Source organism: Dipodomys spectabilis, unplaced genomic scaffold, assembly GCF_019054845.1.
Source record: "Dipodomys spectabilis isolate Male_0828 unplaced genomic scaffold, ASM1905484v1 ptg000609l, whole genome shotgun sequence".
In the NCBI taxonomy this organism is placed as follows: domain Eukaryota; kingdom Metazoa; phylum Chordata; class Mammalia; order Rodentia; family Heteromyidae; genus Dipodomys; species Dipodomys spectabilis.
In genome coordinates this window covers 258,325-281,520 of record NW_024871286.1, presented here as the reverse complement: position 1 = coordinate 281,520, position 23,196 = coordinate 258,325, and the positions used below count along the sequence as shown (strand labels likewise).

The following is a 23,196-nucleotide window of genomic DNA, read 5'->3' as shown; positions in this document are numbered from 1 at the left end:
GCTTTGGGCCGGGGCCGGAGCCGACCTCCCGGGGTCGCGGGGCCGGTCCTCCTGGGGATGACGGGCGCGGGGGAGGCCGGGCGGGGGCAGCTCTGCCCTCTGCCCCTCACTGCACCGCCCGCGCCGGGGTCACAGCCGGCGCAGGAAGTGGCCCTGACCTCCGGGCGCGACCCCAGGTCGGCCCGGCCCACCCGGGGGGCAGAGCCAGGAGGTTCCGGGCTCGAGGCCAGCCCAGGGAGCCCCAGCCCCGAGGAAGAAAAGAAGGAAAGGACGATGTGCCCGGGGAACAGGCGACGCCGGCGGCGCCCCGACTGACCAGCCCGCGCGCCCTGGAGGGAAGCTGAGGCTGAGACTGCACAGATGCGCGTCCTGCCCCCAACCACAGTTGGGACGAAGCCGGCACCGCCGCCCGCAGACCCCGCCCTGAGCCCCGCCAAGCCCCGGGCCGGGACGCTCCGCGCGGCGAACCCCGCGCCGGCCCCCCGAGTCCCGCTCCCCGGCTCCGCTCCCACCCGCGGCCACTCACCACGCGACGTCCCGCCTCTGAGGCTCCCGGGAGCGGTCAGAAAGTTTTCACCTGGACCGAGCCCCCGCCTCCCACCGGCTCCTTCCTTCCTGCAGCCCTCCCACCTCCTGCCCGCCCTCGCCGCCCGCGGGCCTCCTTCCAGCCGCGCCGCGGAGCTCGAGTCCCGGACTGGCTCACCGCGCCACGCCCCCGGCCCACCCACTCCATGCTGTCTCCCTACGGCCCTGCCCTGAACGCCCCGCCCCCTTATAGACTCGCACGCCGCGCCCCGCCCCGGACACCCCCACTCCCTGCTGATTCCCTACAGCCCTGGCCCATAAGCCCCGCCCATCTCCCTAGACCTGCTCGCCGCGCCCCGCCCCGCGCCACGCCCACTCCATGCAGTCTTCCTACAGCCCTGGCCCATAAGCCCCGCTCCTCGGGTCGAATCGCTCACCGCGCCACGCCCACGACAACGACCACTCCCTGTGGTTTTCCCGCAGCCCTGGCCCTTAAGTCCCGCCCCTCTCCTAGACACGCTCGTCACGCCCCCAGCCACGCCCACTCTATCTTCTGGCAACCCCTGGTTCGTAAGCTCGGCCCACTGGCCGTCCAGGCCACGCCCCCAGGGGCTGTACCCAATCCAAGCCTCGGCCCGCCCTCTCCCGGCCACGCCCCTCCCTCGCCAGTCTGCCGCGCGAGCCGGAGCCTCTCACCTGCCCGCCCAAGGTACCGGCTGTGCGGAGCGCCTGAGGCCGGTGGGACCGGCGGGTCCTCCTCCACAGGGCCGCAGGCATTCCCGGCCCCCAACCTGCCTACATCCCGGCCCCGCTGGGTGCGGGCTGGGCGCGTGCGGGCTCTGCGCCCCGCCCCGCGCCCCAGGCGCTCCCGCAGCCCAGCTTGACCTGCTGGCTGCCCCTCGCTGCCCCGCGCCCCGCTGGGCCCGAGCACGCGGCCGGTTCGGTCGGTGCAGGGCGTCTTGAACTTTGTTCGGAGCCCATCCACCCACGGAGCCCGCCCCTCACAGGCGCCAGGACCCGCGCCTCTCCCGGCCCCGCTGCCCACCGCCCCGCAGCTCTGCGGGCGGCAGCCAAGGCGCTGCTGGGAAAAGGATGCGGCGAGCCAGGCAGGCCGAGGCGCGGGGAGACTCCCGCCCGAGGCGGGGCTGCCTGCAATTAAACCATTAAAAGAGGAGGTCGCCCGCCAACGCCCGGACCCCGCAGGTGACCCCGCCCTGGGCCCCGCGCCGGGGCGGGCGGGGGAGGGGAGGGCCCTCGGGAGGCCGCCGTCACCGGGCAGCGCCGGGCGACGCCAGGCTCCGGGGCAGCGATAAGCCGGACCAGAGCGACCGCAGAGCTGCTGCGGGGGGGGGGGGGGAGGGGGGAGGGCGGGGGGAGAGGGAGCCTCCCCACCTCTCCCCAGGGAGTCGGGAGAGCTTCTGAAGATGGCTCTGATAACCGGGCTCTGGCGGCCCGACCCGGCTCTGGCTCCCCCCCTCCCCGCCCTCGGCTCCGGTCCCCCCCCCAGCTCCTACACCCCCCCAGCTCCTACACTCCCCCCCCCCCCGCCCAGCTCCTACACCCCCCCGCCCAGCTCCTACACCCCCCCGCCCAGCTCCTACACCCCCCCGCCCAGCTCCTACACTCCCCCCAGCTCCTACACCCCCCCAGCTCCTACACCCCCCTGCCCAGCTCCTACACCCCCCCAGCTCCTACACCCCCCCAGCTCCTACACCCCCCTGCCCAGCTCCTACACCCCCCCCCGCCCAGCTCCTACACCCCCCCCCCCCGCCCAGCTCCTACACCCCCCCCCGCCCAGCTCCTACACCCCCCCAGCTCCTATACCCCCCCCCGCCCAGCTCCTACACCCCCCCCCGCCCAGCTCCTACACCCCCCCCCCGCCCAGCTCCTACACCCCCCCAGCTCCTACACCCCCCCCGCCCAGCTCCTACACCCCCCCCGCCCAGCTCCTACACCCCCCCAGCTCCTACACCCCCCCAGCTCCTACACCCCCCCTGCCCAGCTCCTACACCCCCCCCCCGCCCAGCTCCTACACCCCCCCCCCGCCCAGCTCCTACACCCCCCCAGCTCCTATACCCCCCCGCCCAGCTCCTACACCCCCCCCCGCCCAGCTCCTACACCCCCCCCCGCCCAGCTCCTACACCCCCCCAGCTCCTACACCCCCCCAGCTCCTACACCCCCCCAGCTCCTACACCCCCCCAGCTCCTACACCCCCCCAGCTCCTACACCCCCCCCAGCTCCTACACCCCCCCAGCTCCTACACCCCCCTGCCCAGCTCCTACACCCCCCCCGCCCAGCTCCTACACCCCCCTGCCCAGCTCCTACACTCCCCCCCCGCCCAGCTCCTACACCCCCCCCCGCCCAGCTCCTACACCCCCCCAGCTCCTACACCCCCCCCAGCTCCTACACCCCCCCCCCCCGCCCAGCTCCTACACCCCCCCCGCCCAGCTCCTACACCCCCCCGCCCAGCTCCTACACCCCCCCAGCTCCTACACCCCCTGCCCTCGGCTCCGGCCCCCCCCTTGCTCTGGTTTCCCCCCCACCCCCTCCCGCCTCGGGCCGGCTCCTACCCGTGACCCTGGCCACCCAGAGGCCGAGACTGGGGACATGACTTCGTGCCGGTCAGGGCCGAAAAGTCTGAGCAGACACCTCCAACGGGTCAGCAAAATGAAGGCCCAGAGACGTGGCTGAGGCGTGGAGCGCCAGCCGCACCAGGACTGGGGAGTCGCGGTCTCCGGGATGGGGCGTCTGGGGGGGGAGGGCCTCTCTCCGGCACAGCCAGACCTAGCTGCTTCACGGAGCTCCTAACTCCGCCTGGAGAAGCCTTGCCCTTAGTAAACTCCTACTCGAACCTCACAACCCTTCTGGCTTTACCAGCGTCTCCTCAGCTGCTCTTCCAAACCCAGAGTCCCCTGTGGGCTGGCGCCCCGGCCGGCGTCCTCCGAACCTGTGGGGCTCGGGGCTCGGCGCAGGGGGAGCTCAGACCCCCTCGGAGTCGACACCACAGAACACCACCGGACCCAGCATGAAAATGAACGGTTTATTGAGGGTGAAAAAGACCAGGCCCCGGGTGGGCTCGGCTCAGCCGGGCTGGGCCAGAGCGGGCGGCAGGCCCTGGGTCGGGCAGGAGCGGGCGGCGGACGAGCACCAGGACCAGCGGTGCGCAGCGGCGGGGTCAGCAGCTCACCAGGTACATGCCTGAGGGCGGATCGGCGGTTTCCTGCACCCTCTTCTCCAGGCAGTCCCCAGCCCAGCGCCTCCTCGGCCCCGCCCTCCCCGCTGGCCCCGCCCTCCCTGCTGGGCCCAGCGCCTCCTCGGCCCCGCCCTCCCCGCTGGGCCCCGCCCTCCCCGCTGGGCCCCGCCTTCCCCAGCAAGCCTGCGGCTGCCCTCCCCATGCTCCCCCCTCTTCCCCCCCCCTCCGTCGAGGACGGCGGATACCTGTAGCGAACCTTCTCTTCACCAGCGACATGCGGTAGCCGCTGCCCACCAGCTGCACGTCCACACCTGACAGCGTGGCACCCTCGCTGGTGAACTGCGCGGCCACGGGACTGGGGGCGCTGGGCCCCGACAGCGGCTCCCAGCTGGCAGAGAGGCGGCCGGAGCCTGGGGGAGGGGGCCGGGGTCAGTGGCGAGCACACCGGCCTCCGCGCGGGGGTCCGGGCGTCCCTCGGCCCCCACCGTCGGGCTGCGTGGCCCGTGGCATCAGCTGCCTGCTCCGCACCCCGGGCCTCGGAGCGGCCTGGCCACAGGGCGCTTAATCCGTGCTACGTCTGTGCGCAGGGCACCTTCCCCGCAAGCCTCCAGCCCTCACCCCCGCACCCCTGCCCAACCCGCCCCCCTGTCCAACCTCCCCCCCCACTCCCCACCGCCCCCCCCCCCCCGCTCACCCCCCGCCTCCGACACGTCCGGGAGCTTCCAGGCGAAACGCTTCTCCTCCAGACTCCTGGCGGGAGACGGACCGTGAGGGCGGGTGGAACCGCACCCCGCGCCCCGGCCCCACCTGAGCCCCGCACACCGCCTCACCACGTGGCGGCCGGCTGCAGGCGTACGTTGGTCACGGGCTCCGCCACGGGCAGCAGGATCTGGACGTTGGTGAGCGGCGTGGCCACCGCCGTGGCTCCCGCGCGGTAGCCGTAATCCACCTGCACCTGCGTGAGGCCCGGCCCGCACTGCCAGCGGGCGCTGAGCTGCAGGGGCACCGACTGCGGCCCGGGACGGGAGAACTGCAGGGGGAAACACTATCACAGCCTATGCCCGCCCCCGCCCCGCACGGAGCCCCTTGGCCGCGGCCGACTGCCCCGCACATCCAGCAGAGGGCAGGAGCGCGTCATGCGCTCCTCCGGGCAATGGGGCGGGGCTCCAACGCAGTTTGCATACTAGAGGCGGGACTGACCGGCACCGGCCATCAGTCTCCCAGCCACGCCCACCGCGCTCTAGTCCTCCGGCCAGCAGTCTCCCAGCCACGCCCACCGCGCTCCTCTAGTCCTCCGGCCTGCAGTCTCCCAGCCACGCCCACCGCGCTCCTCTAGCGCTCTGGCCAGCAGTCTCCCAGCCACGCCCACCGCGCTCCTCTAGCGCTCTGGCCAGCAGTCTCCCAGCCACGCCCACCGCGCTCCTCAAGCTCTCACTGGCCATCAGGCTCCCGGCCACTCCTCGAGCTGTCAGTCCCAGCCACGCCCACCCCGCTGCTCAAGCTCTCACTGGCCATCAGGCTCCCGGTCACGCCCACCACGTTCCTCGAGCTGTCAGTCCCAGCCACGCCCACCCTGCTACCCGAGCTCACTTTTTATCAGGCTCCCTTCCAGCCACGCCCACCGCACTCCTCCAGCTCTCACTGGCTGTCAGACTCCACTCCAGCCCCGCCCCGGCCCCGCCCCTCAGTCCTCATTGGCCGGCCCGCCCCGCGGCCCACCTGGTAGCGCAGCAGCACCACGTTGTAGTAGGAGGCGGCCGGGTTTTGCTCGGCCTGGCGCTGCAGAGCCTCGGTCAGCGCCGCCATGTTGAGCCAGAAGTCTCTGGTCTCCGGGTCGCTCTGGGAGGGGTCACTGCGGGGGACACGGACGCTGACCCCAGCCCGGGACCCCGCCCGCCCGCCCGCCGCCCGCCGCGGCGCCCACCTGAAGAGCAGGTCGGCGTTGGGCTGGAACTGCTCCACGGGCGCCGTGTGCACCAGCCGGAAGCTGAGCACGGGCGGCGGCGGGCTCCCGCCGAACACTCGCACGATGCCCGCGGGGAAGGTCATGGTCAGCTCCCCGGTCACGCGAGCCAGGCAGCTGGGGGGGGACGGAGCCTGGCACCGGGTCCCGCGGGCCCGGCCGGCCCCGGGGCTCCGCCCGCCCCTCGCGGCCTCGGGCCTCCCCCCTCCCCCCCGCCGCGCCACGCACCTGGGGCTGTGGCCGCAGAAGTAGGCGTGGACGTACTCTGTGAAGGCGGTGGCCACCGGCAGGGCGTCCTGGGAGCCCAGCACCACCGGGCTGGGGCCCCGGGAGACTCCTGTGGGGGAGCGGGGTCAGAAGGGCAGGAGGGCGCGAGTGACCCCACCGTGTCGGCCCCGCACCCCACGCACCCCACGCACCGTGTGCCGCCTGGGAGGCGAGGCAGGGCCGCTCCGGAGCGGTGCCGGCGCCCAGCGGGGCTGGGGAGGGGCTGAGGGACCGGGCCTGAGGGAGAGGCGGCGGTGAGGCGGTGACGCGACCCGGCCCGAGGGGACCCCAGCCGCCCCCTACCCACCAGGTCTCCGTGGCTGCGGGCCAAGGGGCAGGCCACCTTCCGCATGCGGGCTCTCCGGGGCGCGGCCGTGGGGTCGCCCGGCGTCGGGTCTGGGGGGGGGGGGCAGAGATGCTGGGGCTCAGGGCTGCACCCCAAACTAGAGAAGACCTGGGGCCCTGCCTACCCACACGGGGGTGGTGGGTGGGCACAGGGACCCCGGGGACCACCTGCACCCCTGTAGCCCGCATCTGCGCCCACCTTTGTGTCCTCCCACTGCCCCCAGCGACCTCCACCTGGCCCGGCCTCCTCCTCTGCCTGCCTCCCTTCCCCCTGCCCCTCCCGTGACCACTGCACTTCTGGAGGGGGTGGGACCTGCCCCGAGCCTGCCCCCCACCGCCAGCCCACCAGGGGGCCAGGCACACAATCACCTCCCCGACTCCCAACCCCTGCCGGGCTGCCGCTGCCCACTGCCCCGCCGCCCACTGCCCCGCTGCCCACTGCCCCACCGCGGCCCTTCATCCTCCAACCACCACCGGCCCATGCCCACACCCCAGGGGCTGCCCAGCCCGCCGCCCCCCCCCCACCCCACAGGCCTCACCTGCAGCCTCCAGCCCCCAGGCGCCTGGCGATGGCATGAGGGGCTGTGGGGAGTCTGGCCGCGGCAGACTCCAGGTCCCCCTGGGTTCTGGGGGCTGTGGTCTGCAGCTGGGTGGGCTCTGGGGGGTGCCCGGGCGGGGGACCCAGGGCTCTGGGGAGGGGCCGGGTGCGGCGTGTGAGGGAGAGTCCAGGCCAGAGTCCTCCACATTTTCGGGGGATGAGGAGGAGAATGGGGAGGGGCTGGAGGTGAAGCCAAGGCTGCTGGAGCCTAGGGAGGGAGGGGCCTGCTTAGACCATGCCGACCAGGGCGCCCCACCCCATCCCAAGCCTACTCCCAGTCACCGGTGAAGTCTTCGTGGTCCAAGGCCGACTCCAGAGGTGGCCCAAAGAGGCTCTTGGACACCTGCTCATCGGAGGACAGCGGCTTCTCCGTGCAGCTGGGGAGCAGGGGACAGGGATGGGCTCTCTGCCTTGCCCTGCCCCCACAGTGCTGTTCCCTGTCTGGCACTCTGTCCTGATCCTCTGACCCCTTCAGGGGTCAGCCGGAGGCCACCCCTCGGTGAGGCCTCCTAGGGGTCCCCCTCCACCGGCTGCCGGCATCAGGCTCTGTGGGGCTCCACAGTTCTGAACACCAGCCAGCAGAAGGAAGACCTGCCTTGGTCCCAGACCCCCCTGCCCAGCCCAGGACAGGCACACAGCCAGACTTAAGGAACGCTCATCAAGAGAAAGGCTACATGCCCTGAATAAAAAGAGCCTGCACTGTCTCAATGCGCCTAGGGTGGGAGAGCGGTGGGTGAGGCGCAGGGGCACAGCGGGAACTCACCTGCTGGCCCTCGGGGCTGACCGAGGCCTCTGCGGCTTGCCAGCGGTGTCCCCTGCAGGAGAGACCCCCCCTGGAGCCCATGTCACCCCCACCACACTCCACACGGCTCAGGTGGGGACCAGGCTGGGCTGGCCAAGACCACTGAGCAACCCCCCCCCCACCACGATGGAGGGTCAGAGAGCAGCAGGAGCCTTTGAACTGGGTTCAAAGGCCACTAATCCCCTTGCCCAAGCCCAGTTCACCCTCCTTGCCCTTCCCAGAGCAAGACACTCACGGGAAGAGTGGCGCTTCATAGTGCCCTGCAGACAGGCAAGACAGGGTCAGGCTGGGCTGCATCAGCTGGCTCCCCACACACACCCGAGGCTCCCCTCCCACACCTCACCCCAGGGCCGGGAGGAAGGATGAGGCTGCCGGCTGTGGCCCTGAGTTGCGCCACGGAGGCCTCAGAGCTGCAGGCCGGGGCCCGGGGTGGAGCGGGCTTGATGTGCACATAGAACTTCCGGGGCTCCTCATCATCAAAGTCCGAGTCGCTGGATGAGAAGCGAGAAGGCTCGGCCGTGCGTAGGTGGTGGTCAAGGAGCCAGCAGACCTCAAGTGCACCCTGCCCGGGCCCACACCCCCTCGCAGTGCCCAGCTACGTGGCACACTCCTATTCAGCTGCTAAACCCCACCATGGTGCCTGTCCTTCAGGAAAGCAGTTGGCTCTCCATCTGGGGCAGCCCTCTCCCCTGGCCTCTCTTCCTGTCCCTGACCCAACCCAGATGTGCACAAGGCAGATGCCCCACTCGGGCCCTGCCCTGCAGAGGATATTGTTCTGGGTCATATCAGGCCGGACTGTGAACCCCTCTTCGTCCACCTCTGGACACATCTGGGGGAGATGGAGGCTCAGTTTCCCCAGTAAAAACTTCTCCACCTCACTGTCAGGTCCTAGTTTGGACCTTAAAACAGAAATCAGCTTCCCTTGCTTCCAGGGGAAACTGAGGCTCCAAGGGATCACCAGTCCCTCCATTTGGGCCAGGAAGCCCACAGCTAACATGAGATTTGAACCCAGCCCCAAGCTCCAGCTACCTGATGCCCACCAGCTCCTGACTCTGATCAGGCCCCGCCCACAGCACTCAGGTGCCCCCGCTCCAAATGACAGGCCACACCCACATCTGAAATCCCCACCCTGTGCCACCCAGATGCCCCGCCCCAAATGATGGGCCACACCCACATCTGAAAGTCCCACCCTGTGCCACCCAGATGCCCCGCCCCAAATGATGGGCCACACCCACATCTGAAAGTCCCACCCTGTGCCACCCAGAGGCCATGCCCCAAATGATAGGCCACACCCACATCTGAAATCCCTGCCCTGTGCCACCCAGAGGCCACGCCCCCGGCACTCACCCCTGAGTTGGGCTCCAGGAAGTCTCTGGAACAGGAAGGCACATCGGTCAGTTCAGAGCCACACAGACTCACAGGGTCTCAAAGTGGGTCACCTGGGGGAGGCTTTGGGGATGGGGGTTGAATATGGAGCAGGGGGCAGAGCGGGGATGGAGGGGGGCTATGCCCGGGAGGCTGGGTACGTGAGCAGGTTCTGCTGGCTGGGAAGCCTGGCTGAGCTCTGGCAGAGGGACAGTTCTAGATTAGCACGTGCAGAGATGCTGCAGGGCACAGTCCAGGGGCAGCCTGGGCAGGGGTCGGAAGGGGCCTGGGGGCCGGGGTGCGGTGGGACGCAGGGCGGCTCCTCACACAGCTGCAGGCAGCTCTCGCTCCCGCCGGCTGAGGCCAGGGAGGCGGAAGGCCTTGGCTCCCCGCAGCCGCTTCATTGCTGGGGGGAGATGAGCGGGGGCTGAACCCAGCCCCTCCACCGAGTGAGGCCTGCCTCCTCCCGCCGCCCGCCCCACAGTCCCGCCTGGGCGCCCGGCCCAGGCCTACTTGCCTTCCTGTAGTGCAGCTGCACGATACGCCTCGAAGTCCAGAGGCCCTGAGATAGGAGAGACAGACAGACATGCCTGAAGCTGGACAGAGCCACGAGGCCACTGGGGCCAGGCCACATCGGGGCACACAGATCCGAGCACAGTCAGGTCCTGAGCAGAAGCCCATGGGGTCATGAGTGGCCAGCTGTGGCAAGCCCAGACAGCTCACATGCGGCCCGATCTGGTCGGCCTTGGGTCTGAGCTGGCCAGGGTTTGGTGGTCTGGTCGGACTTGGGTCTGAGCTGGCGAGGGTTTGGGCCTGTGAGCCAAGCCAAGCGGCCGGGACACAGACGATGAGGGCCGTGAGAGGAGGGACAGGCCTTCCTGGCTTTTACAGTTGGGGTCCAGGCCATTCACCCACATTTAGTGCCTGCAGTGCCCAGCACATATTGTTTGACTACTGCATGTTATTCTTTGTCAATCCCACTTTTCAGGCAAGAAAATGGAGGCTTGGAGAAGTGAAGACCCTGATTGGTCCAAGGTCATCCAGGGGGAGAGGAAGGGATGGCAGACCCAGGCCTGGCTCAAGGCTCGCCTGCCCTGGGTCCGTGTGGGGAGCTCAGGATCCCCACTCCTCAGGGGCCGCCACGCAGCACCTGTGCACGCTGAGCCTGTGCACGCTGAGCCTGTGCACGCTGAGCCTGTGCACGCTGAGCCTGGCTATCAAGGCCCCACCGGGGTCTGAGTAGCACAAGCATCCGCACAGACGCGAGGCAGGCAGCCAGGGCCGCCCTGGGCTCACCCGGCTTCTCCTGACCGGTGCCCTTGCTCTCAGCGAACGTCCGGAGCAGCATCTCCACGCTGACGTTCTCAATGTTCTGCTTGAACTCCTCATGCACCTGGAAGGGGCAGCCCAGTGTCGGGAGGACCGTGCAGGGCCCGCCGGCCGCCCCTGCCTGAGCTCTCACCTGCTCCCAGCCGTGGCCACCCTTGGCCGGCTCCCAGTCCAGGTCCTCACCTGCCCAATCTGCACGTGCGTGTCCTCCACCGAGTGTGCGTAGGAGCCCAGCAGTGCCTTCATGTGCCGCAGGTGCGTCTCTTCCAAGGCTTGGAAACGCTGTGGGGGTGAGGGGGTGGGGAGGGGGGTAAGGGGACAGACAGCAGGACACGTGGATGGACACCTGGCCAGGCACGCCCTTGGATGTGCTCAATCCTGAGCCAGAGTGGGCGGGATGCAAATGAGAAGCTGGCTGGGGGCGTGGCTCGGGATGCAAATGAGGAGCTGGCTGGGGGCGTGGTTCGGGATGCAAATGAGGAGCTGGCTGGGGACGTGGCTCGGGGTACAAATGAGGAGCTGGCCGGGGGCGTGGCTCAGGATACAAATGAAGAGCTGGCTGGGGGCGTGGTTCGGGATGCAAATGAGGAGCTGGCTGGGGGCGTGGCTCGGCATAGGGTCCCTGGGCATCAAGACTGAGGCCCTGCCCCCCCCCCCAAATAAAGCAAGTAGACACTTGGACCACTTTCTGTGTGAGCACGCAAGGGTGTGTCTGGTGTCCCAGACAAAGGGACTCCAGCATCCCAGGGAGGAAAAGACTTGAGAGGCCCAGACTCAGCCCCCTGCCCACACCCCCTGAAAGCCCAGATCCAACCATGCAGGAAGTCCTCCCCACCACCACCCCTCTGCCCCGTCTTCCATGGACCCTACACCTCAGCTCAAACAGACTTCCACCTCTTGCCTCCGCACAGAATGGATCCTCATCTGCTTTTTGCACACGTGGGTGGACAGGGAACCTGGCTCTCACCATGGCTGAGTCCAGCATCTTGTGCTCAAAGTCTGTCCGGGCCGAGTTGTACTTCTCCACTGAGCGCCGCAGGCCCTCGGCTGCTTTCTTGGTTTTGGCTTCTGCCTGGGAGAGTCCGAGAGGAGCGGCATTGGGAAAGGACACTTGGGCGGCTCTGTTGCGTGCCCCCGCCGGGCAGGTGGCCCGGGCTGTGTCCCCTGCATGCATGTGCACGCGGTAGCACCTTGTCCATCTCCTTCTGACTGGTGCTCTCCCGGCGCAGGCGCTCCTGGTCCATGCAGCGGCTCAGGTAGTTCTCGCGGCACTTGGGCAGCAGCTGGCTGACGCCGGCCAGCACATGCACCGCGTCCAGCGTGCCCAGCACCTCCTCCTTACACTGCAGACCGAGCACAGCCGTCACAGAATGCCCCACACCACTGTGCCCGGCTACCCCCATCCCCGGGCATGTCTCCCATCTGAAGTACTCAGGGCCCGGGGGGCAGCTCGGGGCCGGGCGCTTGCCCGCACCCAGGCCTGAGTTCACCCAAGCACCTAAGTCAACAAACATAACAGGAGGTTTTAAACAAAGATACAAAACACGTGGGTCAAATGCGGGGCTACTGGGAAGGCGCCCCAAGATTCTGCATCTACTGGGGTGCAGGCGTGTGGGAGGGGGCTGGGGTTCAGGCCCAGCCCCTCATCACAGCACCCCGCCTCACTTCACAGAACCACGCTTTCCTGCAGTGCTCAGACAAAGGCGAAAGCCTTTGCATATCAGCTGGAGCTTCTCCTTTTCTGCGGAGCAGAGGGTACCCCGCCTCCCCTTCGCTGGGGTCCCCGGACCCGAGTCCCTGCTGCAGGGTTTCCTGGGGCCCGGGGAGCGGGCGGCGGGCTAGGTGCCCCAGACACGCACCTTCTTGTGGGATTTGAGCTGCTCCTCGCCATAGCGGAGCACATCCTTGATGAGGTCCTGCAGCTTCCGCGTGAGCTCCAGGTGGCACAGAGCCAGCTTGTCGGAGGAGACTCGGAAGACCTCCCAGAGTGGGGCAAAGGTCCTGTGGACGGTCACTCTTCCAACTCCACTCCCGCCCCCAGCCTCCGCCTCAAACACACACTCTGCGCTAGCCCTGCCCAGCTTTCTAACCCTCAGGAGCCCTAGGGTGGGCTCCTTCTTCCTAAGGTGTGGGTTCGAGGAAGCTGGGCCGCCTCTGGCCACTTAGTGTCCCCTCCAGCACGGCTCAGCCCAGGAAAGGGCTCCATTCCTGTCTGAGCCCGTGGTGGGAAGGCCACAGGGGTGGCTGGTGGTGGCCGGCACACGGAGGGGCGAGGACATGTCCCTCCCGGGAGGACTCCCAAGGCCCCGGGGCTCGGCCGCCTGGGTGGCCGGCCGCACTCACCCCATGGGGGTCCCATTGCTGGCCAGCTTGGAGAGTTTCGCCATGGCCTTGGAGTAGGCCTCCTCCACGGTGGCCCTGGTGGGAGGATAGGGCACTTTCCAGACACCCTGTGAGAGGCGCCATCAGGGCCTCAGTTTCCCGGTTTCAATGCCATTTCCCCTTCACACGCTTTACCACAAAGGTAGTACACGCAGCAGCAGCTGCACGTTACAAAAGCCAATCCGTGTATGTTCTTGAGACCGTTACAAAAGCCAATCATCCCTGCGTGTTCTTGAGGCCGGGCCTGGGCGCGCCGCCCGGCTGCTCGGCCGCGGGCTGCGGGTCAGGGGCGGCCCACGCGCCTGGCTCCCGGAGGAGGCGCGGTTTAAATCCCCCAGATGTAGGTGTTTGGGCTGGGGGCAGGGAGCCCCCCGTGACTGGGGCCCCCAAACCAGGCGACTTTAAGGGAGGATAAGGGGTGTCCGCAGGATCAAGAACGCCTTGGACTTCTGAAGGTCCAGGAATCGGGGCCGGAGGGGGCGTGGCCCCGAGGGCCTGGGGCGTGGCCACGAAGCGCATGCGTGGCCTTGTATGGCTAGGCTGTGGGCGTGGTCTCGAGTGGGAGGAGCCGCGTGGAGGGCGGGGCTCGGGGCCTCACCTCTCCCGGATGAAGTCGGCCAGCTCTTTGGTGGAGATGGGACCCTGCTTCACACTGTGATACAGGACTTCAAAGCCATGGTTTTTCTCACCCTGCAGTAAAACGGGGTTCAGCCTAAGAAGGGGGAGGGACAGTCTCCAGGTTGCCTAACAACAGCCAGGGCAGAGCCAACCCGCACAAGTCTGTTCCTTGGCTGTTGGGAGTGACTCAGGCCTGAGCCAATCAACAGGCCGCATTGCCTGTGTGGTCAAGACGGGTTGGCTGACGGGTTTCAACTGCGTCCAATCAGAGAGAAGCTTGGGTTTTTTTTTTATCCCACCTTGAGGGAGAAAAGTCTCATTTGCCCTGTGTCTCCTTTCTTTGTGTCTGTGTGTCTGCCTCCATTTGCTTGTCTGATTATCTGGCTTCTTCACGGAGAGGAGGGACTGTGTGGAGATAGTAGATGCCAAGTGACAGCTGTGAGTCAGACTGCTTGTCTAGAATGTTCCAGGCGTTGGGTTCCTTTCCAGCATGGCATGTGTGTGTGTGTGTGTGTGTGTGTGCATGCTTGTGAGAGTGAGTTACAAAGCTTGGAAAGATGTTGAATCAAAAATCTGAATGAAGCAGGGCACCGGTGGCTCACGCCTGTCATCCTAGCTACTCAGGAGGCTGAGATCTGAGGATCGTGGTTCAAAGCCAGCCCGGGCAGGAAAGACCGTGAGACTCCTATCTCCAATAAACCACCAGAAAACCGGAAGTGGCGCTGTAGCTCAAGTGGTAGAGCGCTCGCCTTAAGCTGAAGAGCTGAGGGACAGCGCCCAGGCCCAGAGTTCAAGCCCCACGACCAACAAAAAAAAAAAAAATCTGAATGATATGTACTTTTAGTCAGGTTGCTGGATCAAACGTGTCCTGAGAACCACATGCCCCACAATCATTGACTACTGTCAGCCACTGGAGTTGTGTGCTTCTGCTCTTTCCAATGTGAAAACATCCTCTCAGGACCCACCAAAACCCAGCACAGCATGGGGTTCAGAATCCTAAAGCTTTTGAGTTTGTTAATAAATGAGCAAACATTTATTTCTACCAGTGCTAGTGGGACCTTACGCCCTCCAAGCTCTGTTCAAAAGCTGCCCCCAGCTGGGTGCCAGTGGCTCACCTCTGTAATTCTAGCTACTCAGGAGGCTGAGATCTGAGGATTGTGGTTCAAAGCCAGCCTGGGCAAAGAAAGTCCACGAGACTGATTTCTAATTAACGACCCAAAAACCAGAAGTGGTGCTGTGGCTTCAGCCTTGAGCTGAAGAGTTCAGGGACATCGCCCAGACCCAGAGTTCAAGACCCATGACTGACAAACAACAACAACAACAAAACCCCAACAATGTCCCTTAGAGCCACAGAGCTGCCTTGGGTTGGTGCCACTCCCTCTCCAGAGCAGTTCCCTTGTGTCAGGCAGGACCTGACAGCCGTTGGTGCCCGGACGCCAGGGTGATGTCTGGGGCACAGCGTGGACACAGCGGCCTCTGGGCCAGCGGTACGGGGATCCTCGGGTGAGCCGCACCAGGCACGGCCGCCCAGGCCAGCATCTGGCTTGACTCAGAGTCAACTCCTGGCCCATTTCCCAGTCCTGATATGTGTGTGTGCCTTCCTTGGGGCTGATTGGCGGCCCAGGGCCATGGGAGGGGCCTCTGGACTCCAGACTGGCCCCAGGCTACCCACTGCCTGGTCCACCTGCTTCCCTGTCCACTTCTCCGTGGCTCCCCAGTCCCCCCTGCCCTGGCTGCAGGGCTGCCAGGCAGGCTGGGTCTGACAGGCACCAGGAACAAGCAGCCAGCTAAAAGCACTGGCTGGATGTCCCTGGCATGACCAGAGCAGTGGGGACCAGGCTCAGGGAGACAAGGCTCCCTGCCGTCAGCAGCCCGGCCAGGGCTCAGCGCCTGGGCTGGGCGTCTCTGCTGGGAGTCAGAGGTGGTTTCTATTTTCTCCTTGCTCATCTCAGTTTTCTACAGTCAGCTTTTGTACCTTGTGCAATTAAAAATAACTGACAGTGTGTGTAGGCACGGGGGTGATGCTGATCCACCAGCAGCCCACACCTTACATAGCAGGGCTAGCAGCCCCTGGGAGAAACCCAGCCCCTCGGTGGGGGTCACGGCCACTGGGAGGTTGGGCTGGAGAGCCTGACCCTCGGGATGGGAACAGAGGTCTGACACCCTAAGTAGCAAGAGGATGTGGTCCCTTTAAGAAAACAAATGCCAGTGAGAGGAGTTCTCTCCAGCTGGGGAGGGAAGCAGGTTTGTTGCTAGGGGCAACGGGTCACCTAGCAACGAGCTCCCTCTTTCCAGTGCTCGCTCAGGCCTACAGCTGAGGAAGGGGCTTTCAGCCCTCCTTCCCTAACCCTATGTGGTACCCACTCTCACCAGCCTGGTCCTGGGGCAGGTGTCCTCGCCCTCCCCTGCAACTCCCTCCCCACATCCAGTGCTGCACAGCTGCCAGGGAGGCCAGCCACACCCTCACGCCCACCTGCTCCTCAGGTGAGGTCAGGCTGGCCCTCCCCCTGGCCAGAAGCCCAGAAGCTGGGGGGGGGGGGCTTCAAGAGAAAGGGGCAGGGGCTGGGCAGTGACCAGGGAGGACTGGACAAAGACGGGGAATGAATGAGTCAGAGGGCCAATGGGGGGATGGATGAGTAGACAGATGGATGACGGTTGGGTGGATGGGTGGATGCATGGATGGGTGAATTGATGGGTGGATGGATAGATGGATGTATGGGTAGGTGGGTGGATGGGTAGATGGATGGATGGGTGGTTGGGTGGATGGGAGGATGGATAGATGGATGGGTGGTTGGGTAGATGGATGGGTAAGTGAATAGGTGGGTAGATGGAGAGGTGGATGGGTTGATGGGTGGGTAGGTGGATGGGTGAATGAATGGTTGGGTAGGTGGATGGATAGGTGAGTGGATGGATAGGTGGGTGGGTGGGTGGATGGATGGACAGGTGGGTAGGTGGATGGATGAGTGGATGGATGGGAGAGTGGGCAGATGGATAGGGGGGTGGATGAGTGGTTGGGTGGGTGGATGGATGGGTGAATGGGTAGGTAGGCAGATGGATAGGTGGGTGGATCGGTAGTTGGGTGAATGGGTAAGTGTGCAGATGGATAGGTGGGCGGATGGGTGGTTGGGTGGGTGGATGGATGGGTGAATGGGTAGATGAGTGGATGGATGGGTGGGTGGGTGGATGGATGGGTGAATGGGTAGGTGGGCAGATGGATAGGTGGGTGGATGGGTGGTTGGGTGAATGGGTAGGTGGGCAGATGGATAGGTGGGTGGATGGGTGGTTGGGTGAATGGGTAGGTGGGCAGATGGATAGGTGGGTGGCTGGTTGGACAGGTGGGTAGAGGTGGGTGGAACACATGTGTCTTGCTCAGCCCCTCTGGGTCGCAGCAGGGGATCCCTAGCTTGGGTGTTGCTGAGTGACAGGGGCTGTATGTGTCAAACCAAGGAAAGGCCCAGCTGTCCAGGTGGGGATGGAAACCCACAGCTGGTTTGACCCTGTTCCCCAAGGCTCAGCTGGGCTCAGGTTTGACTTCTAACTCTATTTCCTTTGTGGAATCTGCAGATCACGGAGTCTCACTCAGCTTCTGTCCTAGGTGCATGACGTCTGGCACCCTTGCCAGCATCGCCAGGCCTCTGAGTTCTGTTCACTCCTCAGACTGTCCCCCTGCCTGAACCCTGCCCACAGGCACTCCGTCCACCCTCCTCCATAAAAGTCAGAAGACCCTGCCAAAATAAATGTAGAAAGTCTTACCCAAAAATGCTCCCCAAAGTACGACATCCTGGTGACGTCTGACGTCTGTGGTGATGTGGGGGGTCCCTGCAGGTCCTGCCCGGTGTCGGTCTGGAAAGAGTAAGGTTGAATCATGAGTTATACCGGTCCAGCTGGGCAGACGGGGTGGGAGGAGCTGAGAGGTTCCTGCCTGGGGGCCCGCCAGCGTCTGAGAGGCCAGTCATGTCCTGAGTCCTCATCTAGGGGACAGGATTGGATACTGACCGCTCCCGGGGTCAGCTAGGCTGATGGCTTGGCACAGGGGTTCTTAGGCATACGTAGGAGTTACTGGGCAGGACCGCACAAGCGCCGGGTCAGTTCACAGGTGAGTCTCCTGCTCAGGGGGGACGCTGCTACTTGGCTGACCACACCGCAGCGTACAGGTGTAGACCACACCGAGCCGGCTGAGCCAGCCCCCTAGATGGCTCCTGTGGGCAGACAATCTGGTGAGAGAAGCTAGCCAGGCAGGGCCAGTGCGGGGAGAGGGTCCCATGCCCCAGGGCGCCCCTGTCTCCTGACCCCCCCCCAAGACCTGCCACAGGTACCTTCCTGGGCTGGGGCCCCAACCTCACCCTAAGCCACGCTCAGCTGGTGGGCCTCAGTGTTCAGCTCAGCACTTCACCTTCCCCATCTGCAAGACAGGGCGGAAGCCCAGAGCTGGAGTCCCCAGGCCCCCTGGGCGGTCCTGGGGAGGGGGGAGGGCGGAGGGCAACCCCGGGCCAGGCCACCGTGGGGAGGAGGCTGCCTGTCACCCGAGCCTGCCGGCTCATGCATCATTTATGGCCTTAAGCAGATCAACAGCAGCTGCCTGATAGACCATGGCAGTGGTGGCGGTGGAGGTGGTGGCAGCAGCCGCAGGGGTAGGAGCTGGGCTGGGGACGCAGGATGAAGACACCCTTGGGCCCCACGAAGAAAGGACTGAGCGGGGGCTTGGGCCAGGCTGCGGTTCCAAGCCTCAGTTTACCTACTTTTGAGAGAGCTGGACAGAGGTCCACCCTTTGTCTGGTAATGGGGAGTCGGAGATGGGCAGATTGGAGACTCAAAAGCTGCGGAAGCACTGCCTGAAGGATGTGGCAGCTGGGGTTTTCAAGCACGAATTGAAGTTCACCAGGAAAACGTAACTAACCATTCCCCAGTGCCAGGCAATGCTGGGGCCTCCACAAAGCCCCCCAAGGAAGCCGTGGGGTGCCAGTGTGAGGCCTGAACAGCAGAGCTCAAGTTCCCTTAGCTGACAGCCTGGGTGGGCCCCAGCGCGGTGGACTCTGCACATCGCTGGGGGGACACTATGGACAGAGCTCGACTTTAAACCAGGTAAAATGGAGGAACTGAGCCCCTGGTCCCCGCCAGGCAGCTGCAGTGCTGAAAGGCGGGGGAGGGGGGTGGCATAGGAAAACCTCCCACCGGGGAGCCAGGATCCCAGCAGCCAGGGTGCCCTTGCGTGTCCCCACTAGGGTCCTTCCCTGAGCACCAGCTGCAACCACCCCACCTTGCATGGCCACCTCATGGTGGAGATGAGGCCCATCAGCCCCCGGACTCTGGGGATGAGGACCTCGCTGCTGTGACCTATTTGGAGCCACCAGCACATGTGGGCCCTGGGTCCCTAACGCGGCCACCTCCGAGAGCCAGCCCTGAGGCCGCAGGCAGGGCCACTCCCCACCCAGGAAGTCACATCTGCTCTGTGTCCTAACCCACACTGCCCAGCTCAGGGTGGCTTTCTGGTCTGAGGGCCTGGAGGGGCCGGAGGGCGTCCTGGACGGGGCTGGAACTCACCGGCTGGCCGGCACACACCACGTGGGCTGGGGCTCTGGGGAGAGCAGGCTCAGAGACAGCCACTGGGCCTGGCAACTTCCGTCTCCAGGAGCACAGCGGCGTATGTGGGGGACAGGAAGCTCACCCCGCCCGCTGCCACCAACCGCCACCTCCCCTCCCTCCCCACCCTCCCAGCCGGCTCCTGCAATGCCAAGGCTGACAGGAAAGCCAAGGGGAAACTGAGGTCTGGCCCCAGGCCCTGCTGGGGCTGGCACAGCAGACAGGTAATCATCAGGATTACAGTGGTAAAATAAATGACAGCCCTGCATCCACGCACATCCCCTGCCCCCACCCTCCCCGCCACCCCACCCCAGCTGGCCAGAAATGCCCGCCCTATGGGGGAAACTGAGGCCGAGAGGGGCCAGCTTTGTACCATTGCATGTTCTCCCTCCCTGAGAACCTCAAAATGCTAATTTTCCCAGGTGACACTGGTACCTGGATGCCCTTGAACATTAGTGTGGGCCCTTCCCTTCCACCCCACAGCGAGCGACCTGCCACCACCCAGAGACCAGCCCAGAAACAGTCAGCCCAGGGCAGGAGGTCATGCACCAGTTCCAGAAAACCTGGGGCCCGGGAGCCGCAGAGCCAGGCAGCACTGAGTCAGCAGGGGCCCCAGGCCCCACCTGGAATGGGGTGTCCAGAGCCCCCAGGTCTTGCTGGGTGACCTTGAGGGACCTCTGACCTCTCTGGGCCTCCAGGCTACCACAAAACAGAGCAGGCCCCTCACCCCAGTTGGCGTGGGGAAGCTGAGGCCCGTGGCAGGGTCACAGGGTGACTGGGCCCTCGGGAGCTCCTCAGTCTTCCTGGCACTCTGCGGTGAGCACCCATGGCGGGCCAGTTGCTTCCCGCCTTGCCAGGGGGTGGAGACGTGGCATTGGCTCCGTCCTCCCCCTCCCTGGTCAGCCATGACCCCGTGACGGGCACCAATATTATAATTAATACCGTAATGAGCACGTCTGTGCAGCCCACAGCAGGGAGGGGCCGGCGGGGGGGGGGGGGGGGGGCAAAACCACCCCCACCCAGGGGTGTCGCCCCCCTGCCAGGGCCCCCACCCCGCGCCCGGCTGGCCCGCGTGGGTGGTGGAATGCGGGTCAGGGTGTGCCCTGCAGCCCCGCCGGTGAGACCGGCCACCCGGGCCACCGGCCAGGTTTCACCCCGGCAGGGCGGGTGAGGCCGGGAGCCCGCAGCACAACTGGGTAAACTGAGGCTCCGGACAGGGGGAGCTCACGCAGGAGCCGCCAAGCCCACCGTCCTCTTGGCCCCAGACAGACATGCCCATCGGAAGCAAGAGTCAGATCACCATCCAGCAAGAAGCGAGTGTGCGCGCGTGCGCTGAGGAGCTGCCGGACGCAGGGCTCGGTTCCCACCCAAGGAAACGGAGGCCATCGGGGCCCAAGGTCACCAGGGAGGCCGGAGGCCGGGCGGGGGTCGGGGGCGGGGGGGGGGGGGGGGGGGGGCGAGGAGGGCGGGGGGGGCGGGGAGGGGCGGGGGGCGGGGGGGCGGGGAGGGGCGGGGGGGCGGGAGGGGCCCCGGGGGGGGGGCCGGGGAGGGGCGGGGGTCGGGGCGGGGGTCGGGGAGGGGCGGGGGTCGGGGAGGGGCGGGGGTCGGGGAGGGGCCCGGGGGGGGGCGGGGAGGGGCGGGGGGGGCGGAGGGGGGGCCGGGGAGGGGGGGGCGGGGCGGGGTGGCCCCGGGGGGGGGGCGGGGAGGGACCCCGGGGGGAGGGGGGCGGGGAGGGACCCCGGGGGCGGGGCGGGGCAGGGGGCGGGGGCCTCCCCGCCACGGCCTCCGCACCACTCCTGGCCTCCCAAGATCACCATTTTGCCTCCGTTTATTTTCATCCCAAGAGCAAATGCCACCCGCGCTCTGTTCCGCCGAGGGGGCTGCCCGGCCGCCCCGGCCCGGCCCCGGGCCCCCGCCCCCCCAGCCCTCCCCCCCCGCCCCCCCTCCCCTCCCTCTTCCCGCCGGGCCCCCGCCCCCCTCCCCCCCCCGCCCGGGCCCCCGCCCCCCTCCCCCCCCCCCGCCCGGGCCGCCCGCCCCCCTCCCCTCCCTCTTCCCGCCCGGGCCCCCCGCCCCCCTCCCCCCCCCCCCGCCCGGGCCCCCCCGCCCCCCCCGCCCAGGGACCGGGGCTCCGCGGCCGCACCGGCCTGGTGCACCTGCTGCGGGGGTCGCGCGCTTCCCCGCGGCCCGACCCGCCGGCTCCGCCTTAGGATGAAGGACTCGGGAGCGGCGCGGAGGCCGCGGACCCCGCGGGCCCCGGGCGGGCGGGGGGTGGGGGGCCGGGTCCCGCCGCGGCCCTCGGTCCCCCGGGGAGGCCGCGCCCGGCCTCGCGCCCGCCGCCAGACCCCGAGCGCACCCGCGCGGGCGCGAGCCGCAGGGGCCGCGGGACGCCGAGACGACTCACCTCCAAGCCCGGCCGAGCCCCGCGCCGCCACCTGCGGCTCCGACGCTGACACCGAGCCCGGCCCGCGCCCCGCGCCCCGCGCCCCGCGCCCGCGCCTCCCTCGGCCGCCGCCGCCCGCCCGCCCCCAGGCGTGGCCTAGTAAGCCCCGCCCCGCGACGACGCTGCGAGGGCGGGCTCTGAGTCGGCACCGCCCACCGTTGGACCATCTAGACAGCCGCTTCACCAATCTCGTGCTCTGATTGGCTGAGCCGGAGAAGCCCCCCCCCACCTTTTTATAATCCTGCTCTTTCACTCCACCATCGCCCACCCTCCCCCCCCCCCCCCCCCCCGCCACCTGCAATTAATTTGCATAATTTAAAGAGACAGGCACCGCTCCTGTCACCTGAGACCTACAGGGAAGGGGTCAACCAGCATTCACTGTGTGCCTACTGTGTCCCAGTCACTGAGGAAGGCTCACTGGGTCTTCCCCCCCATCCTCCAGCGACGGGCTATGGGGGGACGATATTGATCTCAGGAAGAGCGAAGCTCAGAGGGGTAAGACCCTACTTTGGGGTCACACAGCAGGCTTGCTGTCCCATGGACACAGACATGGTGTCGTTGCTGCAGACGGCTCCGCTGGGCTGGGGCTGTATCATTGAGCTCCACCCGACTCTACATGGCAGTTTTGAGGGACCCCCCTCCCAGGTGCTCATTAAATGACTTAGCCTACCGGTCCACCTGGACAGCTGCCTTCCTCCTGCCTCCGCAGGCCAGCGGGGCCTTGTTACCCATGACAACTGCACACTTCGGTGTTTTAGACCAGCTTCAGCTTTAAAATCACTGAGGATCCCTAGGAGAGAGGGCTATGTGAGGGAGAAGGCATACCAGGGTTTGAACTCGGGGCCTTGTGCTTGGTAAGCTCTACCACTAAGCTGGACCCCAGCCCTTTGTGCTGTGTTTTGCTTTTAACTAGAGTCCAACCGTTGGCTCAGGCCAAGAAAAATCCTATTTAACTGGGATAACAGACCTGATTCACCACACCTTACTTGCTGGTTGGGCTAGGGTCTCTTTAGCTTTTTACCCAGGCCAACCTGAGATCTGTTCCTCCCAACTTCCTCTTTGCTAGTTGTGGAGAAATCCTCTGTGTGGCTCATTTGCCAATGTTACTGAGCCACCATTGAGACCTTACCACCAAGAGAAGCCTACGCTTTATTCACACACCCCCACCCCCATGTTTCTCCTCTGTCCTAGGGCCTCGCAGGAGGCAGCCTCCACCTCGGGCTTCTCCTTGCTGCAAGGACAGCACTGAGTCCTGTCGCTTCTAGGGCCCGGGTCCTGGTGGAGAAGATGCTGGGATGCCTCAGTTAAACCAAAGCTGGCTGGGGCCCAGGCCTCAGGAGGCTGCAGCAAGACCCAGAGCCAGTCCCTGCTCACACACAGGCACTGCCTCAGAAAGAACAGAAACACAGATCAGGTGGCTCATACCTGTAATCCCAGTTACTCAGGAGGCTAAGCACTGAGGATCTCAGTTTGAAGGTGGCCTGGGCAGGAAAGCCCTTGAGAATGTTGAATTACCAAAATCTTGGAAACTGAGTTGTGGCTCAAGTTGTGGAGAGCCAGCACCAAAACTCAGGGACAGCGCCCAGGCCCTGAGTTCAAGCCCCAGGGCCAACACATGCACACACACAGAAAATATGAAGACATTACACTATTTGCACACACATCAAAACATAACCTGGCACATATGAATAAGTTTAAAAGCAGGCTGAAAATCCCCAGTCACTGGCTGGCACTGGTAGTGGGGACCACAGGCCATTTGCAGCCCTGCATGGAGGTGTGGAGGCAGGGT

The 23,196-nt window shown here is 66.2% G+C and overlaps 1 protein-coding gene across 3 annotated transcripts; it reads right to left on the bottom strand.

Annotated features, from left to right (window-relative positions):
• Positions 1–3,551: 3,551 nt before the first annotated feature.
• Fcho1 (FCH and mu domain containing endocytic adaptor 1) lies at positions 3,552–21,450 on the bottom strand. 3 transcript variants are annotated; one of them, XM_042671275.1, is made up of 30 exons: positions 18,929–19,014; positions 18,127–18,219; positions 17,731–17,789; positions 17,384–17,586; positions 17,141–17,230; positions 13,368–13,459; positions 12,731–12,805; positions 12,247–12,388; positions 11,578–11,730; positions 11,355–11,459; positions 10,571–10,669; positions 10,355–10,451; positions 9,576–9,620; positions 9,386–9,464; positions 9,041–9,065; positions 8,465–8,522; positions 8,037–8,215; positions 7,929–7,953; positions 7,655–7,706; positions 7,174–7,268; positions 6,833–7,099; positions 6,256–6,344; positions 6,101–6,185; positions 5,910–6,018; positions 5,643–5,798; positions 5,438–5,570; positions 4,549–4,748; positions 4,413–4,468; positions 3,964–4,128; positions 3,552–3,723 (listed from the first exon to the last, which is right to left on the bottom strand). In XM_042671275.1, the coding sequence occupies exons 5-30, from the start codon at positions 17,165–17,167 to the stop codon at positions 3,701–3,703; spliced, it is 2,631 nt and encodes an 876-aa protein (XP_042527209.1). In that variant the 5' UTR covers positions 17,168–17,230; positions 17,384–17,586; positions 17,731–17,789; positions 18,127–18,219; positions 18,929–19,014; the 3' UTR covers positions 3,552–3,700. The 3 variants fall into 3 exon arrangements, with proteins under 3 accessions (XP_042527209.1, XP_042527210.1, XP_042527212.1); XM_042671276.1 differs by lacking the exons at positions 18,127–18,219; positions 18,929–19,014 and adding an exon at positions 21,369–21,450; XM_042671278.1 differs by lacking the exon at positions 18,127–18,219 and having other exon boundaries at positions 18,929–19,021.
• Positions 21,451–23,196: the final 1,746 nt, after the last annotated feature.

Coding starts and splice junctions, on each gene's coding strand:
- Fcho1 (XM_042671276.1), bottom strand. CDS start 17,167: ATGTCGTACTTTGGGGAGCATTTTTGG. Junction 12,389..12,730: donor AGCAATGGGACCCCCATGGG/GTGAGTGCGGCC, acceptor GACCGTCCACAG/GACCTTTGCCCCACTCTGGG. Junction 7,954..8,036: donor TCCTTCCTCCCGGCCCTGGG/GTGAGGTGTGGG, acceptor GCCTGTCTGCAG/GGCACTATGAAGCGCCACTC.